The sequence below is a fragment of the Kogia breviceps genome, chromosome 8 (genome assembly GCF_026419965.1).
Source record: "Kogia breviceps isolate mKogBre1 chromosome 8, mKogBre1 haplotype 1, whole genome shotgun sequence".
Classification (NCBI taxonomy): Eukaryota; Metazoa; Chordata; class Mammalia; order Artiodactyla; family Physeteridae; genus Kogia; species Kogia breviceps.
The window spans coordinates 86,240,889-86,267,136 of NC_081317.1; the positions used below are offsets into that span (position 1 = coordinate 86,240,889).

Genomic DNA, 26,248 nt, shown 5'->3' on the forward strand with positions numbered 1-26,248 from the left:
CCAGGAGGAACCATGCATGACAACTTATTAAAAGCCCAGGGTTACAGGTTTCATCTAATCAAATTAGTAAAAGCTTGTCCACAAAGATAAAGACCAGACTAATGACAGGGAGCCCGGGCTGTAGCTGCAGGGAAAAGCCTTAATGAGAAGGATGGAGCGAAGTGCTGGGTGTGGTTGCCTTAAGTCAATTAATATAATAGATCAAATAAGTATTAATGAGATAAAACCAGCAGGCATCCCACCTTTCTTTTACAGGTTAATGAACTCCACAGCTTTCTGGATATCATCAGTCTTAACACTAAACCCAAGTCACCTCCCCTTCTTGAAATGCGCAGCTTGTGAAGGGAGAGACTAGAGATTTGAAAATGCTAGGATTTCCTAGAGAAAAGAATATTCTATCTCCCAGTGAATCACCAAGAAAAGGCAAAGCTTTAATTTGTGACCTCGAATCACAACAGTATCCAAACAGAATGAACCTTGGCAAAGTTATTTTTGCTTCCCAAATAAAATCGTCGTTAATAAACCTTCGGTTACTCATTATTCCTAGTCTTGACTTCCTGGTTAACTCAGAAGTGTTTATTAGGTTCTAGTGCAGTGGGAGTCCGTGACAAAATATATTTATAAAATAAGAAGTGCATTTTAAAATTTCCTCTACAAATGTTTGAACTTTGCTTATAGGACCCGCACCAATGATCCCAAAGCGTTGATAAAAAACAATAAAGAAGGAGAAGGAAAACCACTTATTGGTACTAAAGCCTTTACTGTAATAAACCAAATATATTTACAATTTATACAAATGTTTAACCTTCAACAAAAATACAAAAAAACATTTCACAAGATGCAAAACGAGGAAACAAGTTCATTGGAGACACCACTGCTCTACCAAGGACAGACAGGAGGGGAACGGCAAGGAACAGAAAGGTAATCTCGGCAGATCTCACAGAAAGAAAAGGATGGACCCTGCCAGGGTCAGCGGGCTCCATTCCGCAAGCCCACAACCCTCACCCCTCTGTCCACTTTGCCTCGGTGCTCCATTTGGTCTAGGTAGGTAGGTGACCTTCTGTTGATGTGCTCACTGCCTCCTCTTTGTAGACGCAGAGTAGTTTTGTGTCAAGGTTTGGAAACAGGCTTTTGTGTTTTTAAAGTTACAACTTTTCTATTTCTACAAATTCAAAACATTTTGGCCCAATTCAACTATAAACGTTAAACCACATAATGTTTTCAGTAGATGACTTCATAGACTGTAGCCTTCTTGTCCCCTGAGCCAGTGACTATGTACTTATCATCCACAGAGATGTCACAGCTGAGCACGGATGAGGACTCTTTGGACTGGAAGAGAAAACAATGGACATGTGTTTAACGTGGAACAGAGATGCTCAGGGCCCTGCTCCCAACAAGGCACCTTCACTTCTGGTGTCATCAGCAATGCTGTGGTCCAACTGTCTGTCATTCTATGTAAGGAGCATGGACTTACCTGGAATATACTAGCTCCATAGGGTGTCCGCCAAGCATTGAGGAGGTTATCTTTTCCAGTACTCACAAACCATTTACCTAGAATTAGCAAAGGAACATGTGGTTGTGGCTTAACTAGATTAAAATTCCTGCTATACTATTAGCTACTTGGGCTTAATCAAACTCAGAGCATTTTTAATCATGAACTATCATGTCCAAGGGGTTGGGCCATGACATGGGTAGACACAGCAGGTTTTAAATCTGGGCTCCACTGTGAACCACCTGTGATCTTGGGTTTAATCAAAGCGGTAGCAGGAACCATGTCACTCCCGTTAGCCCCCAGATACATGACAGGTAGCTTCACACCGAGCATGCAGTGCGTCCTCAAATAGTCCATCAATGAAGTTGTCTCTGTTAGTTTCCTTATGATAAAATGGGACTAGGGAGGATTAAATGACAAATCCAAGTAAAATGGCAGATAGCACATATGGCACATAGAATGGTCAATATGTGATAGCTATCCATCCATCCATCTTGTGAATAAATATTTGACTCCCTCATTATCCTCACTGCAGAGTGTAACGGTCTGGGTGCAGCTAAATGTTCCCTTCTCTGCCCATGGGCTCCTCATCCTGGTCAGTCCATAGCAACCTCCTCTGCTCCTGCCTCATTTTTCTATAAACTCCCACCAACCCCTCTCAGAGTGGCAACTAACTGCCTCCACCCACACCCCTGACACTCCCTGCTGAAAACAAACATGTGTCAAAACCTTGTATTAGGCAATTTTATCACTTGCTGATTTTTCCCAAGTCAGGGAAACAGACGAAAACAGACATCCCTATATGCTCTGAGGGACATTTTAAGACGATAGAATTACTGCATCCAGCTGCTCAGAGAACAACATTTTTTCCAGATATCATCTCCACTATATTTTTTAGAAGTATTTTCCATTATGGCCATCAACATTCCCCGGTTTCCTTTCAGTTGAACTCACCACAATACGCAAATTTCAGGGACAGCACACAGCTCTCGTGGAGATGCAACTGGTACTTGTCAGGTTTGTTCACGTGGAGAACTTCCACGTTGCTGCTCTCCATGCCCACGGCCAGCCACTCTCCAGTTGGGCAATAACCAAGGGAGAATATCTACAAGAAGCAGAAGAGGCCCACTGAGTATTCTGCCCAATAGACTTAGGACATGAACAGACAACAAGAAAAGGGGAAGAACAGGACTAGCAAGAACAGGAGGAGGCAATAAGCAAAGGCAAAGTCTATAGGACAACCATGCCAACCCAGATAGGTCAAGTGTTAAAGACCTTTATGAAGCAATTGGAAAAAAATAAAAACAACTGCAACACTTATGTCATGGGTGATAAAATCAAGAAATGATTCTTAATAATAACGGTATTCTGTGTGTTGTTTGAAAGGGTTCCTTGTCTTTTACAGATACTAACTGAAATACTTATGGATGAAACGATATAACGTCTGAGATTTACTTTAAAATAATCCAGTGTTTGGGGGCAGGGATGACAGATGAGACAAGACTGGTCATGTGTTAGTAACTGTTGAAGCTGGGTGATGGGCATATGTGGTTTATCATATAATTCTCTGCACTTTCATATATGCTTGAACATTCTCCGTTCTCATATATTGAATATATTTGAAATTTTCCATAAGAAGTTTTAAAAAAGGGCAGACCAAAAATAGGATCCTACCCATAACGGGAACAGGGCTGGAAGGGAAGACTATAAGAAACTCAACACAATTTTGACAGGGACATGAAATTTAGTTGCATGTATAAGTTGTTTTCCATTTCTGCCCTATTTTTCTGACTGGAATTATTAGAGGAAAAAAAAGTCAGTAAATAAGTCACGATAAAAAGAACAATTCCACCATCAACAGAAAGCACTTAAAATGGCATGCACTATCTTTCCCCAAACAGGCCTAGATTCAGACACTTGACATCTAAATAACATCCACAATCCACAAAGTTGCCATTTTTATATCACTTCAAAACTCCATAAATCAAGTCAGCCATGAGTCCAGTGTCTAAGGGTTGAGTAATAAAATGGGCATCCACTGAGAGACCGGTGTATTTTTTTAAGCTCCCTGATTTAAGCAAAATGAATCAACTTGCAGAGCTGTTATGATTTTTCTCTACTCCTTGTGATATCCCTGCATATTTTTCAAGGTCTATTTATATGTGAATAAAATCATTTCTCACCCCCACATTAGATGGTGAGAAGGTGGACAACAGATCAGACCCTGTATGTTCTTCATGGCACAAATTCCTGAAACGAACTCATATACCAGTCTAAGTGTTTCAGGGTAGTGTGTGTGTGTGTGTGTGTGTGTGTGTGTGTGTGTGTGTGTGTGAACTCATATACCAGTCTAAGTGTTTCAGGGTAGTGTGTGTGTGTGTGTGTGTGTGTGTGTGAACTCATATACCAGTCTAAGTGTTTCAGGGTAGTGTGTGTGTGTGTGTGTGTGTGTGTGTGTGTGTGTGTGAACTCATATACCAGTCTAAGTGTTTCAGGGTAGTGTGTGTGTGTGTGTGTGTGTGTGTGTGTGTGTGTGTGTGTGTGTGAACTCATATACCAGTCTAAGTGTTTCAGGGTAGTGTGTGTGTGTGTGTGTGTGTGTGTCTCTCTCTCTCAAATTAAATCCCGGTCTGTTTGTTCAGCTACTACTCTTGGGGGTGGGAGGGAGGGGGGGAGGTGTGGGGAGGGCGTGCGCCACACACAGAGCACCGCGTGGGTTCCGGGGAGGGACAAGCCTGCACCTGGGAGGTGAAGTCGTGCTGCTGCAGCTGCCGCCCTTCGCGCAGGTCCCAGGACCGGACCGTGTTGTCCAAGCCGCCCGTCCAGAGCTTGGTGCCATCGTTAGAAATGTCAATACAGCTGGCCCCGTCTGTGTGGCCCTGGAATTGCCTGATAAAACAAACCAGATTGAATAATGATTTCCTGCCAGAGCTCAAGGTAAACACTGTTGTGTTGTTAGTTTTGGACTCGCTGTGCGTGTGTCATCTCCTCGGTGTCTGCTGATGTGCAAGATCAAACCAACCTTCCCCCCGAGGAGGAGAGGAAACGGCACCTGCAGACTTTCTTTTCCTTTTTTCATGATCCAAGTGCTGAAGAAATGGAATGCCGTTTTAGGTCACCACACAGGAGAAGTTAAATACGCTCCTATAGCTGTTCTTACAAATCTGTCTGGAAGGTAAAATTCCTCCCAGGTCTGGAAAAGTGTTTAAGTATGAAAGTGGGGGAAAAAAAGACAAACACACAAATCCCAAGTGTATTCCTTAAAGAAGGAAGCAGGCTTGGCCTATAACTGTGTGGGCCTGAATCACCACATCACCAGCTCAGTGAGTAACACCACAATGCCCTTGATGCCAACAAAGCATCAGCTCATGCATTTACCCAACCTCGCTTTTTCTATTCGAAAGAGCCCCACGTTAGGAAATCTGGACTCCTGGAGACAAAGGGACATGCCGGCCTCCTGACTCAGAGGTGCGGGGCAGAGACAGAGCTGACTGCTGACTGACCCCTGGGCACGGTTCTGCCCTCAAATCTGAGCACAAGGCTGTTGTTCTCTTAAAGGGGAACCTCATGCCTCAGTCAAAAACCACCACCAAAGAACAGACTTGTGGTTGCCAAGGGTGGGGGGCTGGGAGGGATGGACTGGGAGTTTGGGGTTAGCAGATGAAAACTATTACATTTAGAATGAATAAACAACAAGGTCCTACTGTCTAGCACAGGGAACTCTATCCAAACTCCTGGGATAAACCATAGTGGAAAAGAATATAAAAAAAAAAAGAATGTGTCACTTTGCTGTAGAGCAGAAACTAGCACAACATTGTAAATCAACTATATTTCAAAAAACAAACAAACAAACAAAAAACAAAGAACCACTACCAAGGACAACCAGCCAACAGGGATTTGCTGAGTGCGATGCTCTGCCAGGCTGCAGGCAGGGCTTGCCGAGGGGAGGTTGACGTAAGCCACCACAGGGCTGGTGGTATGGGGGTCGTGGACCTGGTTTTGCAGGCCAAGAGGGAGCTGGCAGAGGAGTGACTGGAACAGGTGAGAAGTGTTCCGAGGTCTGATCAGGATGGCGAACCAGGCAGAATCCATGCAAGAACTGCTCGGAAATTTCAACACCCGGAGAAAAGTTTCCACCGCCCCTCCTTCCTATTGCCTTATTATTCCCGCAGAGCTCCCAACTTTAAAGCTGAGCTTGGAATTTAAAGGGCATGGAGGAAAAGACAAGAGCGCCACTGCTGCCCTGAATTCTGAGACAAGATGTGAACCATCACTCCAAAAATCTCTTCCCTGAAAACCACTCAGAGCTTCCATCCTGGTCCTCTCCCCCATGCACCCCAACTCTCTGCCTCAAACGTCCCAGCCTGCATCCAAGGTTTTCCCGCTGGTCTGGAGCAGTCCTGCCCCACATTTCCAAAGTGCTGCTTTCCTGTCCTCAAACAGCTCGTGAAACCCAAGGACCTTCTCTCTTCATTTCATCCTCTGAATTTTTTTTTACCTCTGAAACTCATGAAATACTGACTTCTTGAAAACAACTGTGTTTCTCTGCTGACCTAAGCTCTTAGTGGGTGTTCCTCCATCTCTCCATCCACTTATCTCAACGCTACCCTCAGGTCAGGCTCCTAGAATGCAGATCCTAGGGCTGTTCAGAATGTGCTGGGTCACAGCAGATACAAAGATATTCAGGAGACTCTGTACTGCCCTGTCTCACAGAGAGGTCGCTAGCCACGTGTGGCCTGTCCAGACTGAGAGAGAGAGAGATGTGTGAAGCAGGCCAACATATCCAACAGGTACTTATTCCCTGGGGGCCGGCACAGAGCAGGGGTTCAGAACACACAAGAGGACAGAGTGCCTGAGCCCCATTACAGCTCCTCCACAATAATATCAGGATAACAGCAGTGCAGAAGCGACAAGGATTAAAGAGATGAATATTTGAAAGGCACTCTGAATGAATATTTTAGGAGAGCTATTTATTAAGTTTAAAAAAGAAAAAAGCATAAAGAAAAGAAAAAACAGCCAACACTTGCTAGGCTGAAAGTTTGAAGGGGCTGTTGGCTTGGCTCCGTTTGTTCACTTTGCTCATTCTGAGCTGCCCGGAGAGTGACAAGAAAAACAACTGTCACACTGTCACCCACACACAGGGACAGAGAGCCCCGTTAGGTGACACTTAGTGGATTTCTACAGAAACGGCTAAAGAAAGAGTAAGCTGCTATAATCAATTCCATAGCCCGTCCCTTCCCTCCAGCTCTGGGCCCGGAAGCACGGGAGGAGACCTGCTAAGTAACCTACAAGTATAAAAATGCACCATGAACAGTGGTGCATTTGAACATGAGCAGTGTTCCTGAGCGAAGACAAACTGTGACACGAAAGGGCGAAACACAGGCCCATTCTGCTGTAGACGTTTAACTAGTTCTTCTTTTTCTAAAGACTTTTCTCTAACATCCCTGATGTGAGCACCGACTCAGCTGGAGGGAGTGAGCTGGCCAGAGCCGAGAAGGGACACAAAGGTGGCAGATTCCAAGCAGCTGGGCTCGTTCCTGGGTGAAATGACCCCTGGACAGAGCTTATTTAGTTATTGAGAAACACAGCTACTTTAAAACCGTTTTGTGGGTGAAATTTGTGGAATCTCCTCTTCTAATGTCCTTTTGTTGATTTTCTGTCATCCTTTATCAGCTGGCTCCTGTGCGCACATACAAGGTTCTAGGCAAAGCCAAAAACATCTAGTACTGAGGACCTTTTGCACCTCCATCTAATCCATGGTATGCTGCCCCTTGGCAAAAGCCAGGAATGTTTTTTAAATAAATCTGGCATGTGTATGTGGCTGAAGAATGGGAACATTAGGGAGGTAAATATAAAGCCTGGGTGACACCCAAGCGTGGCCACGAGACTGTAAGCCCTCTGAGGGCTGTGATACGGTACTGACACCCAGATCCAAGCCTGGCACGTGTGGGCTGAGCCTGGGGGCAGGCAGAGAAGCAGGAGTAATAGGGGGCCTTTTGACCCAGGTACTCAAGTAGGGAAGCCCCACTCAGGAAACCACCCCTGCTCACCTCACCAGCGTCTGGTTGTGCAGGTCCCACACGGCGATGTTGCCGTCGCTGCAGCATGAGAAGCAGACCTTGGAGTCGGGGCTGATGGCCAAGGCGTAGCAGGCGGGGGCCGAGGACGTCAGCTCTGCCTTGATGCGCGGGGTGGGAGCCGCCAGGTCCCAAATGGACAGGGTACTGGCTTCCCCTCCCACTATAAGAGTGCAGCCATCGGGGAGCAATTTGCAGGAACGGATGTAGTTATCCCTGTTCTGTGAAATAAACATAATTCAATTGTTATAATGCATGACCAAGCAGTAACAGTGCCATGTTCTCTAACTGCTGTCTCGGCTGTTGACTTAAAAAGTGGTATTTCATGGACACTACCAGAGCAAGCGTTCTGTAGTACAGATCAGGATCTGATGGCCACTGGGTCCTTTGAAGTCGTAAACAAAGCAAACTCACAGGATTGCTCGGCATGTGTGAAGGCTTAGATGTAACTGCCACCGAAGCCCAATTTCCTGCTGAGTAGACGGAACTGAGATGATCAGTGGATGTAAGGTAAGGGTACACATACTTCTTTACAAAGAAACCACTTTTCACAGCTAGTTTATAAATCTTTTACCTCATCACCCTCCATTATTTACTATTTGGAAACTGCAGACACACTGCCTATGCTTTGGTTTTCATTACTCTTAAGTTTGCCTAAGGCTTGTACTGTGTCTTCATTAGCCAAATGGATCCTTGTCTGAGACTTTAACACAGCTGCTTTCTCAAGTTGTAACATGGCTGCTGTGATATGTAAGCCTCTCAATCCAAAGGCCAAAGAAATGAATAAAAGAAGGCGTCTCTCCATCAAAACCAACGCATTAGAAAAGGGAGGCGGGAACTAAAATGACCCCCCCGCCCTCTCCAACAAAGAAATAACTGCTATCCTTTGACCCAAACAGATACAGTCAGAGTCTTTAGTATGCTTTAACCACGGCCTATTGTTCAAAGATTAGAGAAACTTTAAGCAATGTAATTTCAAAAAAGATGATGAGTATTACAAAACTCTCCTACCATTGGGTTGCCAAAAAGCTTGTCTGGGATTTTGCGTAAGATGTTTAAGTATGTTTCCCTATGTTTAACTTTCATTCATGGATATATTTTTAAGTTATTTAACTGCAAAAAAAAAAAAAAAAAAAAAAAAATCCAAGAACTAGCCCAAAGAGGCTTTTCGTCTCAAAAACACAGTCAGTCTTCGTTCTGGAAACACCCTCTGGGGAATGCTTCCATTTGCCAGGCAGGCAGCAGGTAAAGTGTACCATATGCCAAAGCAAAGTGCAGGCAGACACCCTACAGGTTCAGGGCAGCCTACAGTCCACTTAAGGCCAATGGTACGTGGTATGTAAATCCTGTGGTTACTATGTAGAGAATATGTCCTGACATATTCTATGATCCTGAAAAATGCAACATAATTCATGGCTGGGGGGAGGCGGGGTAGAGTAGATGCCTTGGGGAAGCACTCCCACCACCCCCATTCTGCTGAAGGCTGCCCTGATTTCTTGCAGTGTAATCTAGTAACTCGTTCCTAAAGTTAAGGTCATAAAACTAAGCCAGGTCTCTCTGAAAACACAGACCCTGTTCAGAATGGTTTTATGCCACGTTATCAAATGTTTACTCTTCAATATTTATCCAAAGGCTGTAGGGAAATTAAAAGTCGAGGGGAGTGCAGGGCTCAGAGTCCAGGCCTAGCTGCACTCCATCCATTAAACGGGAAACCCCCTTCTGAATACACATTCAAACAAGGACCGCTTCTGTAAACTACTGTTAAAATATGTTTTAAGAGAAATCCATCAACTCTGGGATTTAACCACTGAAGCAGCAACAAGTGAAACCTTCACGCTGAGGGCAGAGAGTGGGGAGAGCTAAATAGCTAACACAGGAAACAGAATGGGCTTCCATTTACTCATAATGGGAATAAAACCCAGGCCCCCACAGCGATTTCCTTACTGAGTCTCCAGGAGGAAATTACCCTTGTGTACCAGCTCCTTCTCACTCACCAGACAGTCGAGCTGAGAGACGGGGCTCTTGTTGCCGGGGTGGCTGATGTCCCAGACCTTGACGCAGCCCTTGCCGCCCGTGTACACGTGTCGCGTGGGGTTGCTGATGGTCACCGCACACACCACCTCCCCGTGGTTCAGGGTGTTGATCTGGCGAGCGTGGCGGGGGATGCCGGGGCCAATGAGGGCGTCCGGGGGGAAGGGGACAGGCTGCATCTGACCATCTGCAGTAACGTGGAAGGAGTATGCGCTTTTGGGGAGGAGATGGTTAGGGAGAAGAGAGAAAAACAGGAGAGGAGACAGAAAAAACATTTATCATAAAGCAATTAGTCCTTGCTGCAGCACGCTTCTATGAGAAAGACAAAGCAAAGATTCTTGCCATGACTTCCTTTTGAAATCAGTATAAGTTGAAGCATTTACTGATGAAACAAACGAAATAAATAACAGCCAAAGTCTAGGGTGTTAAAAAAAGATATATATTCAATGTTTTTTAAAAAACTTTTTAAAGATTTTTAAACTGTGCTCTTCATTCCGTAAGGCATTCCTTCAAATCCTGTTAAAAAACATTACATGTGCTTCCAAATTAACATAAAATACTTCCTTCTCGTACCTTGTATAATTGTATGATTCCTTAGTATAATTTAAAATGATTATTTTTGCTGCTTAAGATGAAGCCCCTAAGAGCTCATAATGATTACACATGGTAAACCGTGTATTTCAACATCAACAAACAAAACAGCTTTCTAAACGTACCAGTTTAAGGCTTGGACTTAAACTCTCTTTTGCATAATTAACAGAAAATAATAAAGAGATTCTCTTACATCAAATGGCTTTGTGACAAGACTTCAAGTTTCCTCCTCAACAACCTCCCTGTCTACTTTGGCCACAAAGCCCAGTTTTATCAAAGGCAGCAAAGCTTTCAACTAAAAGACTACTCTTCCCAGCTTTGCTCTAGCCAGGTATACCCATGTGCTGACCGACAAGACATAGGCAGAAGCTGCTGGGTGGCACTTAGTTCATAACTTGAAAAAAAGGGGACCCTGAGGGACATGGAAACTATCTGTACTTTCCATTCAATTTTGCTGTGAACCTAAAATTGTTCTAAAAAATAAGTTTATTAATTAAAAAAATAGAAAAGAAAAAGAATTTAAAAGAGGGAGGGGAGAGTGCCTTCCTTCTTCTCTTCCTCCTTCTTGCTACCTGAACTGTAAGCAAGATGACTGGAGCTCCAGCAGCATTTTTGGGCCACAAGGTGACTCTGAAGATGGAACTCAATTGCTGAGGGGGACAGAACATAAAGATAGAATGCAGAGGTCCTGGTTACACTGTGAGACCTGGGGCTGTATCACTGGGGCTGTGATACCTGCCCTGGGCTACTGACAGCCAGTATCTTTTAAGGGAGAGAGAAATAAACTTCTATGTTACTTAAGCTATTATTTTCTTCCCTGTTAAATACAAACAAACCTAATCCTAGTGCACACTTCTGTTTCTACACCAAAATCTTAAAGCATATTTTTTCTCTAACAATCTAATTATTTAAACTCCAAGCACTCATACACTACAGATGCTAGAAAGCATGCACAAAGCAAAGACCCTGTAGAGGATGGAAGATATAGGAGTGCTAACATTTTATTTCCCACCCACATCTGAACTAGGCACTTTGAAGACCACTGCTTTCACTTTCTTCTTATCCAAAGGATCAGGGCTTCCCTGGTGGAGCAGTGGTTGAGAATCCGCCTGCTGATGCAGGGGACATGGGTTCGTGCACCGGTCCAGGAAGATCCCACATGCTGCGGAGCAGCTAGGCCCGTGAGCCATGGCTGCTGAGCCTGCGCGTCCGGAGCCTGTGCTCCACAACAGTGAGAGGCCCGTGTACCGCAAAAAAAAAAAAAAGAAAAGAAAAAAAGCATCACTCGGTGATCTAGAAGTTCAACATTAAACCTTTTCTATAAGTCTGCATACATAAACAATAAATGAAGTACGTAGGGTTTCCTCCCTCCCATAACCTTTTGGAATAAGTCTGGGCCCTTTCTGGAATTTATCATTGGCACCTTGCAGTCCCTTTACAGATCCTAAAGACCTTGGGTATTAATACAAAACTTAAATTTTCATTTTAATGCTAACTCAAATTTTGAAAAATAACTAAGCATGTACAAAACTTAAAATTGATAGAGATATCAGGTTTCTACCTGCCTGCACATAAAACCACATACTTCCTTAGCTTGAAAATAAAATACATGCTGTTATTTTCCTTCTATAAAAACAAAATATCAAATATATGAAAAGATTTTTAAAAGAACTTCCCCTTCTCCCTGACCAAAGGACACAATTTTAGATATGTTATCTCCTGGCAAACTGGTTCCAGTAACTAATCTTATATAGCTACTTGGCCCAAATCCTTAACATTACTCTTAATTTGAATAACTTAGTACACATGATGGGAACCACAAAGAATGTCCTAGAAAATAAATATGCCTATAAAACAACTACAGCTCAAAACCCTTATGTCACCAAACCACTAAATCTCCTATTTTTTCATACTGAAGTATATCTGATGTACATTATATAAGTTAGAGGAGTAAAATACAGTGATTCACAACTTTTAAAGGTTGTGAGTTTATAGTTATTATAAAGTAATACTTATTATTATTTTATAATAAAATATATTTGATAATTATAAAATATAATAAAATATAATATATTCATAATATAATACCATTTATAGTTATCATAAAATATTGGCTATATTCCTTGTGTTGTACAATATATCCTTGCAGATCATTTTATACATAATCATTTGTACCTCTTAATCCCCTACCCCTACGTATCCCTCTCCCTCTTCCCTCTCCCCACTGGTAACCACTAGTTTGTTCTCTACATCTGTGAGTCTGTTTCTTTTCTGTTATTATATCTCCTATTTTTAGCTCACAGTATCCTTTAGTGTCCTTAGTAATGTATCAAGCCCACATGATATTTCAATACATGCACATTACACTTAATTGAACCTATGTCATTTATTATAGGATATTTGGAGTTGGAATCAAATAGCATTGTATTATTGCCCTTGAAGATGAGACCACAAGAACTGGGGTTTAAGTCTATTCACATTCTAAATTATGTGACCCACATACCAGGCACCACGACCTGGGTCTGAAAATTACAAATGAACGGTGGTAAACGTGGGGAGAGAACTTGCCTCTTAAAGCTTTCTGTACTGTGAGGAAAATGGCAGATGTGAAGGTTAGTTTTTCTGTTCACCATAAATCAAGGTGGGTACCTCTAGGTAGGCAGTTTCCATCAGGTACCCTTTTAGCGATTCCTAATTTTTAGGGGAAAGAAATTTTATCTCGCTTCAACTGGAACTCTGCTTATTATACAGTTAAATGTTCCAGATTAAAATAGATGCACAAAGTACAGAGAGCTGTATGCTTGTCTTTGGAAGATACCCACCTCTCCCCTAGGTGTCCTCTTCTTTAAACCACACAGGAGGTCTGTGATCATCATACTTAGGCAGTTTAAAATTGATTCACAGTGCAGCGAACTGCTGCCAGAAGCTGTGAACATTTCGTCTGTCCCAGGGGAAACCCATATGGCTGTTAATACATCAGTCAGAGGGGGCCTCGGAGGAAGCTGGCGCTGCCTGCTGTGCTGGAAGGCATAATCAAATGAACAAACCCCAGTGAGGCACAGGGCGGGTGTGGCTCACAGAAGGACCCACAGGAAGGAAAAACCAGGGGAGCAAACAAGACAGCTTGGAATCTGTTATTCACTTCCGGGAAGAACACAAATGTCTTTGAGAAAGTCCACATTGATGGCACATCGTGACAACGTTCAAGAGATCCCGGAAGGAAACTTACCCTCTTTACTGACTGAGGAACTAGGGAAAGTAAGATCAACCAGGAGGGGGAATTTATAAACGGATGGTGTACATTTATAACTATCTCTCAAGCCTGAATTCAGAAAGAGACCAGCCACAAAAGAATGCATATGGTACAACTGCATTTACAGAAGTTCAAACCCAGGCAGGATTCACCTCTGGTATAAGAAGTTGGGGTGGTGGTTCCCCTAGAGACTGGAAGGGGCATGGGAAGGGGTTTTTCAGGTGCTCTTGGTGCAAAGTCACTGGGCTATACACACATGATGTGAACATTTTTTTTCTATATGTATACCTCAATTTTAAAAGCTTGGATTTGTTTATTCAAGGAGGTGAGAGAAGGCTCCCAACCGATGAACACAGTAGGCTGGGTCCACAGCCAGGATGACAGCCCAGACTCTGGATTCAAAGGGACCTGAGATGCGGGGGCCCCCGGCTCGAGGCCTCACTGACTGTGGTTTTCCGAATGGGCCTAACTACCTGAGCCCTGTAATGTGTCCACTTTCTGATCAACAAGATAGAAATAATAATAAAATGTTGGGGTCGCAGGGGTTGTTGTAAGGAAAAAAAGAGAGAAAACAGCTGCAAAAGTGAAAAACCCTTAACCGTGCTCGACACCTGCAGGGGCCTTCGGGAAATGACAGCATCGATATTAAACACGCGTGACTTAAAAAGAGGAAAGTGAGGTTATGCTGAATCTAGGGCTCTTATTTCGAACAGGGGACAAGTGTGAGGGCCAGGAATGCGGAAAGGGAGGAAGGTGTGGGGTGGGAGCCAGGAAACCACAGAGTGATGGCGAGGCCAGGAAAACCGGGAAATTCATAAATCCTAAAAGGCGAGGTGGGGAGAAAGCACTGGGCAAAGAGGAGCAGAGGACGTTTGGAGAGAGGATTGTGGCAAACTGTGGGGCAGAAAGAAGGAGCCCCTGGGGCCCTGCTTAGGGGCCACCCACCCACATCCCAGAGCCTCAGAGAATGGAGTCCCCCTGCTGTTTGAATGAAGCACCTGCAGACCAGGATCTGATTCGGAAATGTGGTGGCAGAACTGAACAGAATAAAGCCCAGCGGACCTCACAGATTTAAAAACTGAATGAAATCAAACTCATTCAAACTCTTCAGTCACTGGGCACACGGCAGAGGTAAAGGCACTCAGAGTCCCCACAGGTGCTACAAACTGGGAAACAGGACTGCGTTTTGGGGAAGCACGTTGTCTTTCCCTACCAGACTGGCTCCTGTTAATAAAACTATGCTGTGTTCCGTGGGCAAAGGAAAACAGGTGTTAGAGTTGTTGGTTTGCTGGAAGTAGTGAGGAACGGCCGTGGCCGGATCCAGCGAACAGTAATGAAGAACCACGGACCCCAGAGATAAAGGCTGCAGCAAGACCCCGCTGCCTGTGAACGCGGCCCTCTTGAGGGGGAATCTGTTGCTGTATTAACAGGTATCAAAAAAAAATCTGATCATGTCAAAACCTTCACTGGCTCTTCCACCTCTTTACGGCTCACCGAGCCCTTCACAATTGAGTGTCGATGAGTTTCAGTTCATATGACCGCCTTGTATCCTAAATTCCCAGCCGCATGGAACAACGGGCCAGTCCCCTAAAATATCGCATGCTGTCACATCTCCACGTCATGCACAAACTGTTCCCTCCTGCCTAGAATAGCACAGCGTCCCCCTAAGCGCACGTCACTTCCCCCTCCCTCGGCCTGCCTCAACTCTCCAGGTGCCGTGAGTCCTTTCCCAGGACCCTGGCTCATCCTATAAATCGGTAGGTATCATGCTGAGAACTACAGCCCACGTTTACATTTGTCTGTCTCATTCCCGGGTCCTCTGGGATGACTTCACCAACGAGCATACAGCTGGCACTCAGTAAACGAATCCGAATGCCCCGAGTCATTTACTGCTACCTAATCACTTATAAATCGAGGCATGAAAGGTTGCTCCAGCAACCTTTCATTTGTAAGCTACCAGGTTGCTCCCTGTAGCTAAGGAAAGTAAGCTATAAGAAGGTGGCGAGTCTCTAACCACCTGGGCTCTGCCAGGCAACTCTCCCAAGGAACTCCTAGTCGTCGTACCAAATGTGGCTCAGAGGTGGTACCGACTTTCCCAAGGGGGGAAGGCAGTCCCTAGAGATGAAGAGCTGATGAAGAGCAAAACAAAAGGCAATGAGAGCAACAGTAACAGTGAAATCCACAGCCCACCCCCATCAGCAGAACCCGGTGGATGTGGAACCCCTCAGATACCAGCTGCAGCAGAAGTGGTCATGAGTCTAGGCGCTGAAGAGCATACAGTAAAGTTCAGGAAGTGAGGGGACCCAGGTCAGAGTTTCAGTTTAGTCACTAATAAGATGTGGGGACCACACGGAACTTATTTGGGCCTCATTTCCCTGTTTTTACAACGTGCCCTGACAAAACTTACCCTACCAACGTGACTGCTGAGGTGTGGGGGAAATGAAATCATGTAGGAAAGTACGAAGCACAATATAGATTCAGCCTTTGGTTCCCACGTCACAGAAGGCAGCTCACTGTCCCTTATTTACGGCAGGGAAAGCGGCACAGGGGACCTTAACAGGCCCAACTCAGCTCGTAAGCAGGAGAGGTCAGCCAACCACAGAAGTGGGGCTCTAACCCTTACCTTAGCTTCCACATCGGCACTACCTTAGACACTCTCAAGTCAAGGGCTCGTGGGGCCCATCAGGAGGGAGACACCTACCCTAAACAAAAGGAGAACACCGGGCATGTCAGCGTCACTGATGTGCTTCATTATGGAGCCCTGGGCACAGGAGGCTCTGAGGGTTGAGAGCTGGGGCATTTGGCTCATTCTAAGACAGATGAGAATAATGTTAACTTATGATTTTGGAGGATGCTCTCAGCCTGAAGAACTAGTATAGGGAAGGTGGAGGCTGGGGGTGCTGTGATGTGGGGTGATAAGAAAACCAGAGCCATATTATTCTAAGATTTCAGGGGCAAAAATGTCCTCAGGTATATAATTCATCTACTTCTGGTAAAACCTCTTTCTTTGCCAATGTAACAAGCTCTACCTTTAACATTTTTTAGGGTCTGCACACCTAACTCCTAACATCTGTGAAATCCTTTACTTCTTTCACAGGATTTTTCTAGTTTGGCATCGGGCATCCTCTCAAACAGCAAACATGCAGATCCAGGTGTAATCCCTACCCTATCTGAAGACAGCATTTCTACATCAATGGAGGGCTTTAGTGACAATTAAATGACAAGTTGAGGACTTCAACGCATTATGATAGAAGACTTTTTGTTTGTTTCCTTATTTCGTTGAATACACGGCTATCCTCATTTTTTTAAAAAAGAAAATGCAGAACTTCTTAAAATGGATAGGAAAAAGAAAATTACTAGACAAAGTGAGGAAGAAGAGATAGCCTAGCTGATATACTAGGAGGTTCTCTGGTCAAAGTCAGCATTTATGATTCTGAGCTCTAGGTCCTACTTCCTCCATCAATTAAACATTTCCAAATTGTAAACGTGCTGGAGCAGCAACAGGGCTCCTAGGCAGGACAAAGATACAAACCAAGAGATGCGTGGATGAAAAGTAAGACAAAGATAAGTTTAAAGTATACAGCCATTTCAAAGCTCAATTCAAAAATCCTAGCAAAGGAACCAACCACTGCAGGCAAACAGCAGTATCCGATCAAGAAATAGACAAACTATGCCTGGTCAGCTGAAAGCCATTTCTGAAGGGGTGAAGAGAGAGAGAGAGGGAAGGGACAGTTGTCCAGCAGCTAAACATAACTCACATCAAAAGGAAGGGCCTCATACCTCAATATAACTCCAGGAAATTAGCTACACATTCCCAGACCATCAAAAAGTAGAAAAACAAAAGTTAAACTAAACCCCACACGGTGATAATATGGCACAAAATAAGCATGTTACTTTTAGCATTTAATAGACAAAAAGTCACCCAAATATCATGACAAGTAAAAAGGGGGCTGAACTAATTTTCAAATCCATGAAATAAACTAAGTGTGGAATCTAGACACGGTCAACAGGGGACTTAGACACAAGATCAGGAATGGAAGGCAGGGGGAGAAGGACTGGCTACTGACACGTCTTCTCAGCTAGAAGCCGGGATTGGCCCCTATTCACTGCTGCAAACCATGTTTTCCTAAGAAGCAATTTTACCCCAAATGCAGTTCAGATTTTCTCTTCCCTTTAGGCTCCAACTCCAAAAAGGTAGTTTAAAGATTGATTTAAACACTAAAAACAAGTGGGTGGAAGATTTCTCAATTACATGTCTAGCATTAAAACACAGGGTAGGGCTTCCCTGGTGGCGCAGTGGTTGAGAGTCCGCCTGCCGATGCAGGGGACACGGGTTCGTGCCCCGGTCTGGGAAGATCCCACATGCTGCAGACCGGCTGGATCCGTGAGCCATGGCCGCTGAGCCTGCGCGTCTGGAGCCTGTGCTCCGCAACGGCCACAGCAGTGAGAGGCCCGCGTACCGCAAAAAAATTTTAAAAAAAATTAAAAAAAAAAACACAAACCACAGGGTAAAGGAACCTGGAACTTAGCTGGAATCTTAAGCCAAACTATTATTAGTGTGAGTTATGACTGACGTCTAGGTGCTACTATACGAAGCAGGTAGAACTCAGCCCCCCAAGTATTTATGGAGAGGAAAGCGGTGCCACAGGGCCAGAAAAATGACTTGAGGGGAGAGAGGCGTGGAGTACAACAAAGATGTCAATCTGTCTAAACTTCAGGTTTCTTTCTTAACAGTGATCTCCACAGAGTTCACTAAATTTCCTAAAACTAAATTTCCTAAATTAAATTTCCTAAAACTAAAAATGAGTTCAAGTTAAGCTGACCAAACAATAGCAATTAAATTTCACCTTGAGGGTTTGGAAACACAGTCAGGGTAAACCGCTTATTAATCAGCATTACACATCTCTAAAATGCAAACTGCACTCTCCCTTGGAGAAGGATGAATCATAGGGTCCTTGCGCAATCCTATGCGCAAGACCTCAACCCCACCCCCCCACCCCCCCTCCCCGCACCTAGTCAATGGGGCAAACATTTGTTTACTGGGTATCTATGCTCAAGGGGACTTCAGAAGCTTCAGTTCTAGTGGGGAAGAAGCCAACTGAAACATGACCTGTACATAGGATTATAACTCAAGGCCAAAGTGTGGAAAGTGTCACAAGACATTACAAGGTGCCATAAGAGAGACGGCACATAGGGAAAGGCATCAGCAAAGGCTTCACGAAGGAGGCAGCATCTGAAGTGGTCTTTTGAAGGACAGAAAATATTTCCGCAGGAAGAGGTAGAGGCTAGTGAGAAGGGAAGCTGCTCCAGGGAGAAGGAGGAGAGCTCTTCTCTTCATGGAACAGAGCGTTATCCCATTTGGCCAGAGCACAAGATGCAAAGAACACAGCACACAAGGCTGGAAAAAAAGCCTGGGGTGATACTACCAGAGGGGCTACATCAGGAGTTTATATACACCTTTTGAAGATATCTGAGCAAGAAACAGACAAGATCAGATAAATATTTCATTAAGGGAAAAACTCACCTACAATCTTAGTGAGAATCTTAACAAATAAGAAGACTGGGTAAAAATGGAACTTAACCAAGGAAGTACCAAAGGCTAAAGTTTGGGTCCAGATGTTAGAATAGGGACAATGCTGGGAGACTGGGATTGACATATATACACTAATATGTATAAAACAGATAACTAATAAGAACCTGCTGTATAAAAAAAAAAATTAAAATAAAGTTCAAGGGAAATGAAAAAAAAAAGAAGAAGAAGAAAAATAGGGACAGTGCCTTTAACAAAAAGAAGTTAGAAGAAGTTAGAAGTGGGAGAGAGAAAAAATGTCCAGGTTGGTTGGGAAACCCTACTGAGATCTTAGATTACTCTGACACCAAAACAAGTACAGAACAGTGGCAATGTCATCTCGCTCTAGGCCACTTTGATAAAAACAACGGAAGGAAGCAGGGCGTTTTGCATATGCTGGTTCCTCCACCTGGCATCTTATGCCCTTCCCCTACACAATTACTGCAGCTCTGAAAACACTTTGAGAATCCTCCCCTGACCCTCCAGATGGGATCAGCCCTTCACGGAATTCCACAAAAACAGTACTCCTCTGTCACAGCTCTTATCTCAATTATAATTACACATTTATTTTTGTGACTACTTGATTAATGCCACCTCTCCATCACTAGGCTGTGAGCTCCCAATAGGGTCCTCTATGCCTAGTCAGCGGATTTTGATGAAATCTGTAGAAGAGAGGACAGGAGGGAGGTGACTGACCAGACTGTAGTAGGCAGATGGTGTGGGAACCTGAAATCACATCCCGTAACACAGGGCTGAAGCAATGGACATACTCAGACAGAAGAGACCCTTCATGGAGAAAAGGTGGTCTCCAAATATCTGAAGAGCTGCCTGCCCTGAGGAGGAGGGATTAGCAGCACACTGTGTGGTCTCAGGGAGTGGGAAAGAACAGGATAGATGGGTAAAAGTTCCAGGGAGACAGATCTCAACTCAAGGGCTGGAAGTGTTTTCACACAGCCAGGGAAAATGAGTCGCCATCAGTAGAGGCGCTGGGTCAGAGATGTGCAGCCACTCGGTGAGGCCACTAGAACCACAGATGGGCATTCACGCTAGACGCACTTTTAACGTCCCTCCAGTCCCAACTGCACTCTCCCGGCTGTACCACTCTTCAAGGGCACTCTTCCAGATGCCTGTGAACCCTCAAGCTCCCTCTCTGTGCTGGGAGGCCACTGTCCCTCTACCCGCAACAGCCCACCCTCCCGGCCCCCTCTGCCGGGTGGCCTTATCCCTCCTGCACCAGCTTCAGCTTCCCACATATCCACCCTGCCCCAAGGAAGGCCTTCCCTTCCTAACTCTGGTCACTCTCTACCTGTCTGCCTATCACCCACTGCTCTGCCTTCACAGCACTCAGCATTTGTTGCAAACTTAACTCAAGCATCTACTGTTCCTTTAACGTTCCCCCCACATCAGTAGGCTCCCCCAAAAGCCAGAAAGACGAACGTTCTCTTTCCTGGAGCACGTCAGGTGCCTAACGCACAGTTTTCCATCAAACATCCACGAAGAGCCTCCATCTGTCCTTCCCAAATATTATTTCGACTGGTGTTTCTCAGAGAATGACTCTTGCAAACCCTTTACCACCTTGTTCACTCTAGCCTGGACATGACGGTTTGTCACCATTCCTCTTACAAGCCTGGCATGGACGCTGTCCAGTGTGGTCGGCTGACATTAACCATTGCCCCCGGCGAGGTGCTCACTCCTCAAGACTAAGTGTCGAGAAACTTTTACACAGCAACTCAGAATCAGTTCACAACTGCTGGCTCTTGTAATAAAAAACTGGGACTGGGGCTTCCCTGGTGGCGCAGTGGTTGAGAGTCCACCTGCCAATGCAGGGGACACGGGTTTGTGCCCCGGTCTGGGAGGATCCCACATGCTGCGGAGTGGCTGGGCCCGTGAGTCGTGGCCGTTGAGCCTGCACGTCCAGAGCCTGTGCTCCGCAATGGGAGAGGCCACGGCAGTGGGAGGCCCGCATACACTCCCCCTCAAAAAAAAAAACAAACCAACAAACAAACCTGGGACTTGTATTCTGTATCTTTTTTCCCCCTATCCATCTGTATTTCTCTGTTATAAGAGTCCCAATCTTTGTCATATAGGGAAAAAACTGGTCTGCCGTCATAGCCAGTTTGAGAAGACCACCTCAGGCAGTATTACTTTACTAAACAATGAGAACAGTATGTCCTCTCATACTAATTAATGGATTAATATGGGGACTAAGACTGTGTAGTAGCCCAGGTCCCATACAATGGGCAAGTTCATTTTTCCCTCTGATACCAATTTACTCAACCTTCCTCCCATAATATGGCTCACCTTAAACTTGAAAAAGAATCCAAAAAAATGTTTTAACTGTTTTAGAAAGCAGCGACCCCTCGGATCCACAGCCCAGTGCCCGTTTTGACCGAGGGGAGAAAAGCACCGTCATACCTGAGTCTCACAACTTTGCCTCTCTGCCCACTGTCGTGGTCCTAGCTTACGCAGCTGTGAACACAAAGAAATCCAAGGTTCTCACAAGTCAAGGACATGACTATTCTGGCTCTAGTGAGCGTGACACCAGTACTGCCATCCACTGAAGGTGTAAACTTTGTGTCTAATTGCACACACAGTTGTTAGGAACTGGGTCTAAGTTAACCCTCCCCAACACACCAGCCTTGAGGACCAGCTCTGCGGCTCTCAGCTCTGCTCACCCCACGCCCTCTGACTCATATTTCACATTCGGGGTGGGGGAATGTCTTGGCAGCTGGAAACTCCCCACAGCTCTGACTCTTGAAACTGGCTTTCCCTAATGGTTCGCTGAACCTGGCCTTAGCTGCCTATTATTTCCCTGAAGATTCATCAGTTACTATTAATTATTGCACCTTGGCTCAACATTAACTGTTTGCCCGTTTTCTTCTTTAATTTATTTTTTGGCCACACCTCACGGCATTTGGGATCTTAGTTCTCTGACCAGGGATCAAAACTGTGCCTCCTGCACTGGAAGCGCGGAATCTTAACACTGGACTGCTAGGGAAGTCCCCAGTTGCCCTTTATCCACTCACTAGACAGTAGGACACACAACAGCTAGCTACACTGCCAGCAAAACCACAGGTAAGAAATACCCATAAGTGCCCTGGGGCATTCCAGGCTGGACACCGGGGGCATTCCCAAGAAAACACAACATAGTTGTTCACAAGTATTCAATCAGAAAAGATATACCACCTAAGAAAGTATATGCAATGCTGCCCCACTTCCCAGTCCTGCTCTTCCCTGGGCCTAGATGCCACCATAAATTCCTAACACTGCTACTAGTTCCTAGTATAAACCAAAGCTTCATTTCATCATGAGTCAAATTACCGTGAAATAGATAACTATAACGCAGGAAAAGAGGAGCAACGGGAATCTGCTTTCTAAAAGCAGATGACGGGGTAAGGAATTCCATCTTTCCTCATGCTATTGGTTTGTCGGTTGCAAGGCTGCAATGAAAACCACAGAAGGATGACCAGGTAGTTGAACGGGCCACTCAAATTAATGCAATATGCAACAGATGCATGAGTAATAGCTGAAAGCAACCATTCGAAGGTAGAAGGTATAACAACAACAACAAAAAAACCCTGAAGGCCTGTGACATGTACCTCTATTTGGAAAAATCAATGAGTTGGAACTGGCTTTCTGCCATCTTCTATCCTAGGGGAAGAGAGTATTTGCTGAGAAGTAAGACAGACTCTCACATTTCAGGTTTGTTTTGTACAAAAATTGAGAACTTTAGGAAATTCTTTGAAATCACGTTTCTAATTACCAATATTATGGAAAAACAGGTGATTTTAAGTGACCCCGGAAGAATAACCAACAGGGCTTTTTAAATTCTGAATGCTCTTTTACCCTTTAACCTACCTCTCCTGCTTCTTCACCAAAGCCACGCTGCACTTAGTAATCTCTCGGAGGAAGGCACCCAGCAAAACTTTACTTGGAGTTCCTGGGGAGGGTGGGTGGTCAACCCCCGATGTTGGCATCCAACAGAACCTACCTTTCAAGGAACTCCCGTTTCGACCAAAATAAGGAAAAGGGGGCACTGAGCCGGGTAAAGAAACAGCACGTTTCACATTTCTGAGATTTCAAGTTTGTGACAGCTTATTGCCCACAACCCAGTCCTGTGGAAAATCTCCAGCAGCTACCCCCTAACCAAATGGCAAAGCAGAGCAGCTTTCTGAGGAAGGGTCAAGCAAGGAGGACCAACCACCTCTGGTTCTCGCCTCCCTCCTCGTCCCTGTCCCCAACAGCTTCTCTCCAGAAATAACTAAATGCATGACATCATCCACAGTGAGAAGACAGAGGCGTGACACCTACCAGGTGCCTATTTATAGCAAGTGTTAACACTCCTCAGGAAAAGACACTAGAAATCTCCTTGGAAACGCCCAAGCCTGTGCTCCCTTTGGAATTCGAGTCTGCTGATACCCATGACTAAGTAACCGCCTTTACAATAAAACCGAAGAGTTAGAGGTACTTACGGCTTCCCCCCGGGGATTCCTGCCAGGTTTGGAGGGATCGTAGGTACACGCATGTGAGGGGGAGGATCAAACCCAACCTGGAAACAGAATAGGGCATCGCAGACTCAGTTTATGCAGGGTAGGCACTTTGTGACATCTCTAAAGACTTCTCACTAGAGACTCAGAAATCCCCAAAGCAACAGAAACAGAAACAGGGACACGTGCTAGCATTTCTTAAAAGAACGATTATAATGCAAAAAAATAATATAGCCGCCTCTAAATACCACACGACACTCTTTTTTGGGAAGCAGGAAGGTGTGTGATTGATCCGTGCATCGAGAACCAGCTTCCCATGGTAAATACGCCCTGTGGACTTAGGATGTCCTACATGTCCAAACAAGTACAAAGAGCAATACGCTGAGTCAGGGCAACCTATCAACTTCGGCACTATCGACGTTTTAGGTCAGATAGTTCTTGGTTGGGGGCCGGCCTGGGAATGGCAGGATAATTAGCAGCATCCGTGGCCTCTACCCTCTCAGTGCCAATAGCATCCCCCAGTTCTAATAAACAAAAGTGTCTCCAGATATGACCAAATGTCCCTAGGGGGCAAAATCACCCCATTTCATACCACTGGTCCAAGTCATTGCTTAGAAATTCACGCATGGATGCTCTGTTTTGTGCACCTTAACAAAGGTACCTAGTCCCTCAGCTGCCCCCTTTGATTTAAATTATCTCGCCCTCCACCACACAGCCTTTCCTAGTAGTACAACGTAAGGGAAAAAACGATGAACTTTACTATCACCCCAAGTTATTGGAGGTAATGAAGAAGGGAGAGGAGAGAAATGCATGTGACATATTTCAAACAGCCAACAGAAATGATTTAGGGACTTTCATCTGCTATGAGTTACAATCTAGTCCCTTTTCCTGATGCAGTCAAGGACTACAAGGTCAATTTTCCCCCTCACATGCAGTTCTGTCTCTTCCTGGTCAAACATGAGGCCATTTACACAGTGGGAGAAGGCAGGACAAGAAGGAGAACCTGCCCCACGGTTTCAGTCCTTTTGTGTTTCTCCCTGTTGAGCTGAGATCACTTCTTACACCTAAGTCATGCTATTGGGTTTAAAGAATAATATAAGCATGGAATGAGAAAATTACGGCTCCTCAAATATTTTTTCCTAAGAATTAAAGAGGAAAAAAAAAAAAAAACCAACTTCAAGAAACGAATGAAAAGGCTTCTGTGAGCTACTTGAGTCATTTCATCGCCTTCCAAAAAAAAAAAAAACTACTTTGGTGGGAGAAAACCAGATGTCCCCTGAACCGCTGAAGTAGCTCCTAAACACTGCCTTTTTTCATCCACAAAAACAGTAAAACAAAAAGCGCTTGGCCTTAACTTAATGAAGCAGCATGCCGATGAAGGCGGACAAGAGGGAGGCAGGCGCAGTGAGGACACTGGGTCTTTGTCTGCAGGCGTGGGGACTGCAGGCCGCCGGCCGCTCCTCGGGTCCCGCCCGCCCGCCTGCGCCCACCCACGGCTGCCTGCCTGCCATCCCCGCCATCCCTACCATTGGGGAGCGCCCGTAGGCCACCACGGCGGCCGCCGCTGCAGCCGCGCTCATCTGCGGTGACATGTTGTGGAGGCTGGCGTAGGCGGCACTGGGACTGGTCAGCTCGCCGTTCATGCCCGCGTGCGGCACCATCCCGAAAGGCGCCGGGTACGGACCCGGCACCGCCAGGGGCGTCCTCAGGCCGGCCGCTGCAAGGAAGCACAAGCTGCACGTGACTCACCTGGCCGCTCAGGTCCAGCCTGACCATCAGTTCCAGGGTCCTCTTCGGTGCCCTTCATTATAGGGAAGGAGGAGAGAAGGCTGGGGGGAGCAGAGGGGTACCAACTCCAAATCCTACACAGGGTCCCTTCTTCCCTGGAGCTGAATTCATCTCCAGGAAAGAATGGACCCCGGGGGAAGAACTGCCCACACATTTCCTCCTTGGTCGGTACACCGGGCAACACTGGGAACCAGGGAGATTAAGCAGCATTATTGTACCCAATTCACAGAAGGCTACTAACCAAGGCACAGGCACCACCTGTTGACTTAAACTCAAAAGAAGGTTTTCTTGATAACATCCAAGATTTCTCCTTCAGCCCAAACTTTCCATTACCTGCTACCAATTCCAAATGAAAACCTGACCCTGGATTTATGTAAACCAGAGAACAGGTTTAGGGCGAATATTCTGGGGCCTCTCTTCCTCTGGGCCCAGAGTGTTACATTTTTCCTTTGCCAGGGAGGAAGATAAAGTTAAAAGTTATGAGTTTATTCAGGGGCTGGAGTTCCAGTGAAACCCTCCCAATTTCTCCTGAAGGAGAGACCGCGATTCCCGAGGGATATACCAGCAGAACACCAGCCAACTAAAGCAAGCAAGAAGCACACTTGGGCCGGTCAGACAGGCTGTTTCAGTCAATATTAGCAAACTCAGACACACAATGATAGTTTGGTAAGGAGCTTACATGTGGAATAATTATCAGAAACTTTATTGAAGTCCCTGGGATTTGGATTATTTGGAAATAAAAGAAAAGCCAAATGTAAACAGTCAGAGACTGAACAGGGTGCAGCTGCTGAAACCCAAGGACAAACATCTGTTTCTTATCATGGCTTTGCAGAGATAGGAAGGAGGGAGGGGGGCAGAAAGTGCATCTCATATTCACGAGGAAACTGCATGAGGGCTGAACTGACGAATCAAGTTGGGAAAGGGAAAAACAAAACACAGCCCACAAGAAGCAATGCCCTA

At 45.2% G+C, this 26,248-nt stretch overlaps 1 protein-coding gene across 4 annotated transcripts in view; it reads right to left on the reverse strand.

Moving 5' to 3' along the window:
- Window positions 1-740: 740 nt before the first annotated feature.
- Window positions 741-26,248, reverse strand: part of LOC131762015 (transducin-like enhancer protein 1) — an 88,433-nt gene continuing 62,925 nt past the window's right edge. For all 4 annotated transcript variants that reach the window (XM_067039604.1, XM_059073413.2, XM_067039603.1 and 1 more), the window contains 8 exons: window positions 25,027-25,217; window positions 23,486-23,562; window positions 9,564-9,813; window positions 7,543-7,790; window positions 4,234-4,381; window positions 2,447-2,597; window positions 1,475-1,551; window positions 741-1,329 (listed from right to left, as the gene is read on the reverse strand). In XM_067039604.1, the coding sequence (XP_066895705.1) occupies window positions 1,222-1,329; window positions 1,475-1,551; window positions 2,447-2,597; window positions 4,234-4,381; window positions 7,543-7,790; window positions 9,564-9,813; window positions 23,486-23,562; window positions 25,027-25,217 (1,250 nt within the window). In that variant the 3' untranslated portion in view covers window positions 741-1,221. The remainder of the gene's footprint in view (window positions 1,330-1,474; window positions 1,552-2,446; window positions 2,598-4,233; window positions 4,382-7,542; window positions 7,791-9,563; window positions 9,814-23,485; window positions 23,563-25,026; window positions 25,218-26,248) is intronic.